Genomic DNA, 12,521 nt, shown 5'->3' with positions numbered 1-12,521 from the left:
ATTTTTTTTTTTTTTTTTGAGACAAAGTCTTGTTCTGTCACCCAGGCTGGAGTGCAATGGTGTGATCTTGGCTCACTGAAACCTCTGCCTCCCAGGTTCAAGCGATTCTCCTGTCTCAGCCTCCCAGGTAGCTGGGATTACAAGCGCCTGACACCATGCCCAGCTAATTTTTGTATTTTTAAGTAGAGATGGGGTTTTACCATGTTGGCCAGGCTGGTCCTGAACTCCTGACCTCAAGTGATTCACCAGCCTTGGCCTCCGAAAGTGCTGGCATTACTGCACCTGTCCTCAACAGTCACTTCTACACATATTAAATTAAAAGTTTAAACACAGCCAGGCGTGGTGGCTCAATTTTGTAATCTCAGCACTTTCGAAGATTGAAGCGGGCAGAGCGCTTGAGCTCAGGAGTTTGAGATCAACCTGGGCAACATGGCGAAACTCCTACTCTACAAAAAATACAAAAAATCAGCCAGGCTTGGTGGCACAGGCCTGTGGTCCCAGCTACTTGGGATGCTGTCGTGGGAGGATCACTTAAGCCCAGGAGGGCAAGGCTCCAAGACCTCACCATGGCACTCCAGTGTGGGTGACACGGTGAGACTTGATCTCAAAAAAAAAAAAAAAAAAAAAAAGGCTTAAATACAAGTGACAAAGGCAAAACACAGGTAAGACTGTAACAATTAGGTTATTTGTAACTCCCAGCAAGCACTTCAATCCTGCACAGATACCAACCGACAAAAACAGAAGCCTCTTTGAGGTTCCAGGTAGACATAATCTCAAATAAAAGTTACAAATATGAAAAGACAACAAAAAACTTTGGGCTGAAAAAAAGGGCACAGATTATAGTTCCTACAAAAAGGTGTGAAAGGAAGTAGATTCCAGAAAACAGGATGGGAGGAAATATTTGCAAACTATGCATACGACAAAGGACTAATATCCAGAATCTGCAAGGAACTCAAAACAAATCAACAAGAAAAAAAACCAAATAATCCCATCAAAAAGTGGGCAAATGACATGAATAGGCATTTCTCAAAAGAAGATACACAAGGAGATGCCTCCTTATTCCTGCAAGAATGGCCATAATTGGCTGGGTGCAGTGGGTCACGCCAGCACTTTGGGAGGCCAAGGCGGGTGGATCATGAGGTCAAGAGATCGAGACCATACTGGCCAACGTGGTGAAACCCCATCTCTACTAAAAATACAAAAATTAGCTGGGTGTGGTGGCACACGCCTGTAGTCCCAGCTACTTGGGAGGCTGAGGCAGGAGAATCGCTTGAACCCTGGAGGAGGAGGTTGCAGTGAGCCAAGATCACGCCACTACACTCCAGCCTGGTGACACAGTGAGACTCCATCTCAAAAAAAAAAAAAAAAGACCATAATTTAAAAGTCAAAAAACAACAGATGTTGGTATGGATGTGGTGTGAAGGAAACACTTTTACACTACTGGCGGAAATGTAAACTAGTACAACCACTATGGAAAGCAGTGTGGAGATTCCTTAAAGAACTAAAAGTAGATCTACCATTTGATCCAGCAATCCCACTACTGGGTATCTACCCAAAAGAAAACAAGTCATTACATGAAAAAGATACATGCACATGCATGTTTATAGCAGCACAATTTGCAACTCCAACGGTATGGAACCAACCTAAGTGTCCACCAACCAAGGAATGGATAAAGAAAATGTGGTTTATATACACCATGGAATACTACTCAGCAATAAAAAGGAACAAAAGAATGTATTTTGCAGCAACTTGGATGGAGCTGGAGGCCATTATTCTAAGTAAAGTAACTCAGGAAAGGAAAACCAAATATCATATGTTCTCACTTATAAGTTGGAGCTACACTATGGGTATGCAAAGGCATACAGTGTGGTATAATGGACTTTGGAGACTCAGAAGGGAGAGGGTGGAAGGTCGGTGAAGGATTGGGTACAACATACACTACTCGGGTAACAGGTGCACTAAAATCTCAGACTTCACCACTATACAATTCTTCCATGTAACCCAAAACCACTTGTATCCAAAGCTAGTGAAATTTAAAAAATACCTGAAAGATAAAAGGCTGGGTGTGGTGGCTCACACCTGTAATCTCAGCACTTTGGGAGGCTGAGGCGGACAGATCACTTGAGCTCAGGAGCTCGAGACCAGCCTGGGCAACATGGTGAAAACTCCATCTCTGCAAAAAAATTAGCCTGGCATGGTGGCACACACCTGTAGTCCCAGCTACTCAGGGGGCTGAGGTGGGAGGATTGCTTGAGCCTGGGAGGTCAGCCTGCAGTGAGCCATTGAGCCATGATCTTGCACCACTGCACTCCAGCCTGGGTGACAGAGTAAGACCTTGTCTCAAAAAAAAAAAAAAAAAAAAAAAAAAGGAAAGAAAATAGAAGAAATATTTTGAGAATGTAAAAATCAAAGAGGCTAGGCACAGTGGCTCATGCAGTGGGAGGGTAGCTTGAGTTCAGGAGTTTGAGACCAGCATGGACAACTTAGTAAGACTGTCTCTACAAGAAAATCAAAATATCAGCCAGGTGTGGTGGCGTGCACTTGTGATCCCAGCTACTTGTAAGGCTGAAGCAGGACGACTGCTTGAGCCCAGGAGGTCAAGGCTGCAGTGAGCTGTGATTATGCCACTACACTCCAGCATGGGTGACATCTCTGAAAAAAGAAATAACATTAAAAAAAAGAAAATAAAAAAATAAAAGAATATGTTAGTACTAATGCTTATAATGTCTCTATATGTTTTTGCTGCTTATAATTGTTCAGCAGAAAATGGTGGTAATCCTAAAGCACCAAACTTTACTAGATATGGTAGATGCTGTGAGAAAGAAAATGCAGAAAAAGGCATAACATTCTTACTCTATACCAGAGCTTTTATAAAAAGTTAAAAAACTTTTAGAGTACGCTATAAGTACTAAATTATAGGTTAAAATTAGCAATTGTCTAGAAAGTTTAAAAGTAAGAATTCAGGAAATTATTCTCAATTATAAATCTGTGCTCTAAGGAACATTGTTCAAGAAAGGATTCCTTCTTCTCCCTGATACCATCCACGGTTTTAGTAACTACCTCCCTGACTTAATAGAATTCAATTACTTAGAAATAATATCAGATAGACATTAAAGATTTTAATATTCCATCAAGTTGGCTGTACCACAAACATTTCATTGTCATTTACAATAATTAGCAAATTCCCAGTGGGCAGACATGTCACCCTAACTGTAAAAAGCATGACATAGTCAACGTGTAACGGCTTAAACAGAATTCTCAGGTCAGGCTATGGAAAGGAACATTAAGTAGAAGCACAGTTGCACAACACTGTAAGTCTTGGCACAGGCCATACCCTACAAATTTTGTTTTTCTGGATGATGAAATAAGAGACAAAGAAAATGCTGTCACACAGCAAATCATCAGAGGAGCCAATGTTAGCAATCTGTTACCGACCCTGGTTCCAAGATATGCCTACTTGTTCTGCCAACTATCCCTATGTACAGTCCAGAACAAATCCCAGTTTTGATTCACTAAACCAACAGATGAGTCATAAAATTCAAGTAAAAAACTAAAGCACAAATGCAAAGGGAAATGACGTACTTCTTCTGAGACTACACACACATGAAATGTGATCCTTCTGTGAGCTGAGGCTGAGTGGATGGAACTGGCGATGCCAAGGACTCAGGAGATGGGGACAGACTTTTCACTGAAACACACAAAGAAAATGGGAGAAGATAAAAATCTTTAAGACACATTTGGAGAAGTAAAACCTGATGCTGTAATCCCACAAAAATTAGAACATGTTTTGAGAAGGAAGTAATAGATACATTTGGTTCTATTGTGATTTTTTCTTTTTAAATAATTAAAAACAAATTTTTATTAATTGAGATGGGGTCTCACCATGTTGACCAGGCTGGTCTTGAACTCCTGGCATCATGCGATCTTCCCACCTCGGTCTCCCAAAGTGTTGGGATTATGTGTCCAGCCTGTTATTTTCTAATCTGCAATCTAATTATTCAGTATAAAATGTTTCCTGATGACTATTTAAATTTTTTTTTTTTTTTTGGCTGGGCGTGGTGGCTCATGTCTGTAATCCCACCACTTTGGGAGGCCGAGGCAGGCGGATCATTTGAGGTCAGGAGTTCGAGACCAGCCAGGCCAACGTGGTGAAACCCTGACTCTACTAAAAATACAAAAATTAGTCAGACATGGTAGCTCGTGCCTGTAGTCCTCGCTACTCAGGAGGCCAGGTTAGAAGAAGTGCTTGAACCCAGGAGCCAGAGGCTGCAGTGAGCTGAGGTTGTACCACTGTACTCTAGCCTGGGCAAGAGAGCAAGACTTCGTCTCAAACAACAACAACAACAACAACAACAACAACAACAACAACAACAACAACAAAAAACAAAAAACAAAAACTTTACAATTTTTTTTTTTGCTCTGAGGTTAATTTTCTGTTGGAACTTTTCTAGTTCTATGCAGCTAAATACTACGGATGATTTAAATGTTGTGGTTTTAATACTATCATAACACTTTGATCCAGACCTGCTGCATAATAACCAAAACTGGCCAGTGACAATTTTTTTTTTTTTAACAAGTGAGACCTCCTGTGCACACTATCTTATTTATTTATTTATTTATTTATTTATTTAGAGACAGAGTTTCGCTCTTTGTTGCCCAGGCTGGAGTGCAGTGGTGTGATCTCGGCTCATCGCAACCTCTGCCTCCTGAGTTCAAGCGATTCTCCTGTCTCAGCCCCCTGAGTAGCTGGGATTACAGGCATGGCCACCATGCCTGGCTAATTTTGTATTTTTAGTAGAGATGGGGTTTCTCCATGTTGGTCAGGCTGGTCTCAAACTCCAAACCTCAGGTGATCCACCTGCCTCAGCCTCCCAAAGTGCTAGGATTATAGGCGTGAGCCACTGTGCCTGGCTATTTGTTTGTTTGTTTATTTATTTATTTATTTATTTATTTATTTGAGACGGAGTCTTGCTCTGTCGCCCAGGCTGGAGTGCAGTGGCGCAATCTCGGCTCACTGCAAGCTCCGCCTCCTGGGTGCACGCCATTCTGCCTCAGCCTCCCGAGTAGCTGGGACTACAGGAGCCCGCCACCACGCCCGGCTAATTTTTTTTTTTTTTGTATTTTTAGTAGAGACGGGGTTTCACCGTGGTCTCGATCTCCTGACCTTGTGATCCACCCACCTCTGCCTCCCAAAGTGCTGGGATTACAGGCGCGAGCCACCGTGCCTGGCCTATTTGTTTATTTTTTGAGACAGGGTCTTGCTCTGTTGCTCAGGCTGGAAAGCAGTAGTGCAATCACACAGCTCATTGTAGCCTCCACCTCCTGGTCTCAGGCGATCCTCCTACCTCAGCCTCCTGAGAAGCTGGGTCTATAGTGCCATCCCATCTGGCTAATTTTTTAAAAGTATTATTTTTAGTAAAAATGTTGTCTTGTTATATTGCCTAGGCTGGTCTTGAACTCATGAGCTCAAGCAATACTCCTGCCTTGGCCTCCCAAAGTGCTGAGATTATAGGCGTGAGCCACTGCACCTGGCTCATATTGCCTTGGAAGTGATAGAGGCAAAGGAAAAGGCAGTGCTTAGTATTTGTTACAAGGGAACATGACTGATAATATAAATTTATAATTTATTTTAAATAAAATTTATTTTATTTAAATTTATAACATATACATGTCATACGGAAGATGTTCTGCCCAGAACCCCATGCTTTTCCTACAAAGAATGGTCCTGAATACTTGAATTTCATTGTTTCTTATTCTTCTGCAAAAGGGCAGCCGAATGGTTTTTTACTTATGGACTACAAGAAGCAAAGCTGGGCCGGGCACAGTGGCTCACGCCTATAATCCCAGCACTTAGGGAGGCCGAGACGGGCGGAAATTAGCCAGGCGTGGTGATGGGCGCCTACAGTCCCAGCTACTCAGGAGGCTGAGGCAGGAGAATGGCATGAACCCAGGAGGTGGAGCTTGCAGTGAGTGGAGATTGTGCCACTGCACTCCAGCCTGGGCAACAGAGCCAGACTCCATCTCAAAAAAAAAAAAAAGAAGCAAAGCTGGCTGGGCATGGTGGCTCATGCCTGTAATCCTAGCACTTTGGGAAGCTGAGGTAGGTGAATCACCTGAGATCAGAAGTTCAAGACCAGCCTGAGGCCGGGTGCGGTGGCTCACGCTTGTAATCCCAGCACTTTGGGAGGCCGAGGCGGGAGGATCACAAGGTCAGGAGATCGAGACCACGGTGAAACCCCGTCTCTACTAAAAATACAAAAAATTAGCCGGGCGTGGTGGCGGGCACCTGTAGTCCCAGCTACTCGGAGAGGCTGAGGCAGGAGAATGGCGTGAACCTGGGAGGCGGAGCTTGCAGTGAGGCGAGATTGCACCACTGCACTCCAGCCTGGGCGACAGAGCGAGACTCTGTCTCAAAAAAAAAAAAAAAAAAAAAAAAAAAAAAAAAAAAAAAAAAAAAAAACTAGCCTGGCCAACATGGCGAGAAACCGCCTCTACAAAAATACAAAAATTAGCTGGGCATGGTGGTGGGCACCTATAATCCCAGCTACTTGGGAGGCTGAGGCAGAAGAATTGCTTGAACCTGGGAGGTGGAGATTGCAGTGAGCTGAGATCACGCCACATCACTCCAGCCTGGGTGAAAGAGAGAAACTGCCTCAAAAAAAAAAGAAGCAAAGCTGATAATATGCACTAATTCCCATCCCTGCCCCATCTGTACTACAAATAAAAAAATTAGCTGGGCATGGTGGCACACACCTGTAATCCCAGCTACTAGGGAGGCAGAGGTTGCAGTGAGCCAAGATAATGCCCCTGCACTCCAGTGCTGGCAACAGAGGGAGACTCTGCCTCCAGCAAAAAAAAAAAGATTTGTGAAGAGTCAAAAAAAATATGAGAGAATAGAGCACAGAACAATTTGTTTTTTTAAAATGCCATGGATAATAATTTTCTACAATTAAAGGAACAGCCAGATATGGATTATAGCAATGATGGAGTAAACAAACCCATTCTATTAGTTTAGGTATTAAATCCTCCACAGTTCCCAATGTGGCAGGCTTGTGAATACTCTGAGAATCTAGCCCTGAGAACAGACAGATTTTCCAAGTACTGAAAGATTGTCTTTTCTTTTCTGAGATGGAGTCTCGCTCTGTCACCCAGGCTGGAGTGCAGTGGCACGATCTCGGCTCACTGCAACCTCCGCCTCCGGGGTTCAAGCAATTCTCTGCCTCAGCCTCCTGAGTAGCTGGGATTGGAGGTGCCTGCCGCCATGCCCAGGTAATTTTTTGTATTTTTAGTAGAGACGGGGTTTCGCCATTTTGGCCAGGCTGGTCTTGAACTCCTGACCTCGTGATCCACCTGCCTCGGCCTCCCAAAATGCTGGATTACAGGTGTGAGCCAGCGCGCCCAGCCAAAAGATTTTATTAGAAAAAGTTTACTCTATGTGTTAAAATCGAAAGGAAAAAGCAAAACCAAAGCCAATGTGTTGATCCCTCTGCCAGGGTAGACTCTGTGGCAGGGGCTGCATCCCTCCTGAAGGTACACTTGGGGAGGCAAACGTTGACTAATCTGTAGTCAAGGTACTTAAGTGATTCCCTTCTTAGAATCTCCCCATGGAAAATAAATTTAGAAGTTCAGAGGAAGCACCAGGTAGAAAATTATGAAGTGTATACAATCTACCTGCCATTGTTTGATTTCCTCTAGAAACCTCAGGAGTTGATTCGTAAGAAGTAACAGTTTCTTCCTGTTCGTCAACACTGTTCTTTGTATTTTCTTCAGGATGGTCTTCTGGTTTATGATTTGTGATCTGTGTTTCATCTTGAGGGCTGATGAAAATAGATTGGTATTTAAAAATTTGTCACTATAGAATACAATTAATTTTTCTTTTTTTTGTTATAAAAGATGCCACCACCTATGTTTAACAACTAACATTTTTTCTTACAATCAATCTTTTCTTTCTTTTGAAAGTTTTAAACAAAAGAATTAGAGCAAATAATAAACCTGTATAGTCATTTCAATAATTACTTGGTTTGCCAATCTTGCTTCATCTAAGCCCTAAAATCCTTGCTCCCTAAACCATTTAAAGCAGATTCTACATATGATATTTAATCTGTAAGTACCTCAGTACATATTTTTAATATGTTAATGCCATCAAATATCCAGTCAGTGCTTACATTTTCCTGGTGCCTCATAATGTCACTTTAGAATTAGAATCAGGATCCAAATAAGGTCCATATATTATTGCCTGATAAATTCCTTAAAGTCTACTTTAATCCAAAACAAACTGCCCCAGATCCCTTTTATTCTTTGCCATTTATATGTAAAAGAACTTGGTCTATCTGTCCTATATAGCTTATCACATTCTGGATTCTGATGATTGTATCCCTCAAGATTTTCTATAAAGTTATATGAATTTTTTTTTTTTTTTTGAGACAGAGTATCACTCTGTCACCCAGGCTGGAGTGCAGTGGCGTGATCTAGGCTCACTGCAAGCTCACCTCCCAGGTTCACGCCATTCTCCTGCCTCAGCCTCCCGAGTAGCAGGGACTACGGGCGCCTGCCACCATGTCCGGCTAACTTTTTGTATTTTTAGTAGAGACGGGGTTTCACTGTGTTAGCCAGGATGGTCTTGATCTCCTGACCTCGTGATCCACCTGCCTGTCTCCCAAAGTGCTGGGATTACAGGCGTGACCCACTGCGCCTGGCCAAAGTTATATGATTTTAAGGCTTATTCAAATTTAGGTTTTAGAGGGGCAAGTAACACTTCATTAGGTGGGTGTCATGAACTATTGCATTAACAGATTGTTTCTTTTTGTGATGTTAAAAATGATCAGTGTGGCTGGGTACGGTGGCTCACGCCTGTAATCCCAGCACTTTGGGAGGCCAAGGAAGGATCATGAGGTCAGGAGTTCAAGACCAGCCTAGCCAAGATGGTGAAACTGTTTCTACTAAAATACAAAAATTAGCCGGGCACAGTGGCAGGCGCCTATAAACCCAGCTACTTGGGAGGCTGAGGCAGGAGAACTGCTTGAGTCGGGGTGGGGGGGTAGAGGTTGCAGTGAGCCAAGACTGCACCACTGCACTCCAGCCTGGGCAACAGAGTGAGACCCCGTCTCAAAAAAAAAACAAATATCAGTGAGTTCAGGGGTTATTGGGTTGACCCATTCATATAAAGCTCCTTGTCAGATTTTCAGCTGATAGCTTTGGCAGCCACTGAGGAATATTGTTCAAATCCATTATTTCATTAGGGTTAGCAAAGCAATGACACATTTTTTTTTTTTTTTTTTTTTTTTGAGGCAGATTCTCACTCTGTCACCCAGGCTGGAGTACAGTGGCAGGATCTCGGCTCACTGCGACCTCCGCCTCCCTGGCTCAAGCAATTCTTGTGCCTTAGCCTCCGAAGCAGGTGGGATTACAGGCATGTGCCACTATGCCCGGATAATTTTTGTATTTTCAGTAGAGACAGTGTTTCACCATATTATTGGCCAGGCTAGTTTCAAACTCCTGACCTCAACTGATCTGCCCGCCTCGGCCTCCCAAAGTGCTGGGATTTCAGGCATGAGCCACTGCGCCCTGCCACAAAACAATGATACTCTGACTCCCACTTGAAATCCTTCTAAAAATGAAAGCTTCCTCAAACTATCTGGTTACAATTTGGGAAAAAAACATGATAAATACTTGATCCTTTCCCTTAATGTACCAAGTTTTGGAATTAAAAGTTGATTCTCTAGTATCCTCTACAATGGCCAACAAGTAATTTTTTTGTTGTTGTATCATTATGAACTCATCAATTTTTAATATACTGTGTTTTAATCTATGCTTCTTTTTTTTTTTTTTTTTTTTTTGAGACGGAGTCTCGCTCTTTCCCCCAGGCTGGAGTGCAGTGGCGCGATCTCGGCTCACTGCAAGCTCCGCCTCCCGGGTTCACGCCATTCTCCTGCCTCAGCCTCCCGAGTAGCTGGGACTACAGGCGCCTGCCGCCGCGCCCGGCTAATTTTTTTTGTATTTTTTTAGTAGAGACGGGGTTTCACCGTGTTAGCCAGGATGGTCTCGATCTCCTGACCTCGTGATCCGCTCGTCTCGGCCTCCCAAAGTGCTGGGATTACAGGCGTGAGCCACAGCGCCCGGCCAATCTATGCTTCTTAATACAAAAATTCAGCAGAGATATTTTTCTTATCAGACATTGCCAAATACTTTTCAAATTCAATCTTGCTATTCATTTAAGAAATAAAGGCACTCCTAATAACATTAAACCATAGCATTTCTGTTTTCTAGTGCCGGTAATATTTTTAATGGAGGGAAAGATTGAAGATATACTCTTAAGAAGGCCAGTTAAGGCTGGGTATGGTGGCTTATGTCTGTAATCACAGCACTTTGGGAGGCTGAGGCGGGTGGATCACCTGAGGTCAGGAATTTGAGGCCAGCCTGGCCAACATGGTGAAACCCTGTCTCTACTAAAAATACAAAAAAAAAAAAAAAATTAGCCATGTGTGGTGGCACGTGCCTGTAGTCCAAGCTACTCGGGAGGCTGAGGCAGGAGAATTGCTTGAACCCAGGAAGCGGAGGTTCCCTCTGGGAACCGAGTGCAGTGGACCGAGATTGCGCCATTGCACTCCAGCCAGGGCGACAGAACGAGACTCTGTCTCAAAAAAAAATATATATATATATCTATATATATACACATATATATATACGTGTGTGTGTGTGTGTGTGTGTGTATATATATATATAGCTAAAAGAAAAAAGAAAATCACCATAATTTCTGGAACTCTTATGAGACAGCTTAGATTTTGACCAATGTCAATCATTACCTGGGAAGACTGATTTCAGGACCCCCCCACAGATAAAATCTGCAGATGCTCCAGTCCCTTATATCAAATGGCATAGTACAGTTGACCCTCCAGATCCATGGGTTCTGAATCCATGGATATGGAGGGCCGACTGTAAAGGCATGAATCCATGAATATGGAGGGCCGACTGTGTAGGCAGTGCTGAATTGCTTACTCTGCTACAGCTTATATGCCTTTTTACTTTTTTTTTTTTAAGGTATTTATCTCTCTTTTTAAAATTTTTTTGAGACAGGGTCTTGCTCTGTTGCCCAGGCTGGAGTGTAGTGACGTGATCATGGCTCACTGCAGCCGTGACCTCCCATGTTCAAGCAATCCTCCCACCTCAGTTTCCTGAGTAGCTGGAACTACAGGCAAGCACCTGGAGTAAGGTATCATTTATTGAATACTTCCTAGGTGCTAAGCACAGTGTAAAGTGCTGTACATGTATTTTCTTTTTTTTTTTCCTTTTCTTTTGAGATGGAGTCTCACTCTGTCACCCAGGCTGGAGTGTAGTGGTGTGACCTTGGCTCACTGCAACTTCTGCCTTCTGGGTTCAAGCATTTCTCCTGCCTCAGCCTCCCAAGTAGCTGGGACCACAGACATGCACCACCATGTCTGGCTAATTTTTGTACTTTTAGTAGACACAGGGTTTTATCATGTTGGCCAGGCTGGTCTCAAACTCCTGACTTCTAGTGATCTGCCCCCGTTGGCCTCCCAAAGTGCTGGGATTACAGGCATAAGCCACTGCTCCCAGCCACATGTGTTTTCATATTAATCTTTACAACACACCTGTCAGATAGATACTGTTATTATGCCTTTTTTTTTTTTTTTTTGAGATAAGAGTCTCACTCTGTTGCCCAGGCTGGAGTGTACTGGCACAATCATGGGTCACTGCATCCTCGAGCTCTTGGGCTCAAGTGATCCTCTCACCTCAGCCTCCAAGTAGCTAGGACTACAGGCACATGCCACCATGCCTGGCTAATCTTTTTTTTTTCAGAGATGAGGTCTCATTATGTTGCCCAGGCTGGTCTTGAATTCCTGGGCTCAGGTGAGCCTCCTGCCTTGGCCTTTCAAAGTGCTGGAATTATAGATGTGCACCAGCACGTCCAGCCCTCTTGCCATTTTTATAAGTGAGGAATGTGTAGTTTAAGAGGTTATATAACTTGCTCAAGATTCTATAGCTCCTAGGTAGCTAAGCTGGGGCTGAAATCCAGTACTTTTGACTCCGAAGTTCACCATTTTTAAGCAGTTACACAGTTTTGTGAATGATTCCTTTGCTTTTCTTAAATATTACCTGAATGTAACATCCTCAGGCATTTTTTCTTTGTTTCTTTCTTTATCCATCATTTCCACAGAATTTACTCCATTTGGCTCAGGTTCAAAAAGCATTTCATATGAAATGTTTTCAGTTTTTTTTAACTGTAGAATAAAAAGAAAAATTTTCAAAGAATTCTTACCATATTAGAGTAGCATATCTAAAATAATTCCAAAATAAAGTTTATTAAACAATCACACTCTATCAAATATTTACTGATAATAAATTTAGGTTCAAGTATATTAAGAATATTAACATTCTTTACTACTAGGATGCAAAAAGTTATTTGTCTAAAGACATGATGCAGGCCGGGCACAGTGGCTCACACCTGTAATCCCAGCACTTTGGGAGGCCGAGGCGGGCAGATCACGAGGTCAGGAGTTCGA

The 12,521-nt window shown here is 42.9% G+C and overlaps 1 protein-coding gene across 31 annotated transcripts in view; it reads right to left on the bottom strand.

Moving 5' to 3' along the window:
* PLEKHA5 (pleckstrin homology domain containing A5) overlaps positions 1–12,521 on the bottom strand; it is a 247,936-nt gene that overhangs the window by 2,512 nt on the left and 232,903 nt on the right. For 27 of the 31 annotated variants that reach the window (XM_032159747.2, XM_032159745.2, XM_032159753.2 and 24 more), the window contains 3 exons: positions 12,115–12,239; positions 7,672–7,817; positions 3,583–3,688 (listed from right to left, as the gene is read on the bottom strand). In XM_032159747.2, coding sequence (XP_032015638.1) covers positions 3,594–3,688; positions 7,672–7,817; positions 12,115–12,239 — 366 coding nt within the window. In that variant the 3' untranslated portion in view covers positions 3,583–3,593. The remainder of the gene's footprint in view (positions 1–3,582; positions 3,689–7,671; positions 7,818–12,114; positions 12,240–12,521) is intronic. The other 4 variants (XM_032159750.2, XM_058443443.1, XM_058443448.1 and 1 more) reach the window with 1 other exon arrangement.

The sequence above is a fragment of the Hylobates moloch genome, unplaced genomic scaffold, assembly GCF_009828535.3.
Source record: "Hylobates moloch isolate HMO894 unplaced genomic scaffold, HMol_V3 SCAFFOLD_8, whole genome shotgun sequence".
Classification (NCBI taxonomy): domain Eukaryota; kingdom Metazoa; phylum Chordata; class Mammalia; order Primates; family Hylobatidae; genus Hylobates; species Hylobates moloch.
This window is presented reverse-complemented; position numbering and strand designations above follow the sequence as displayed.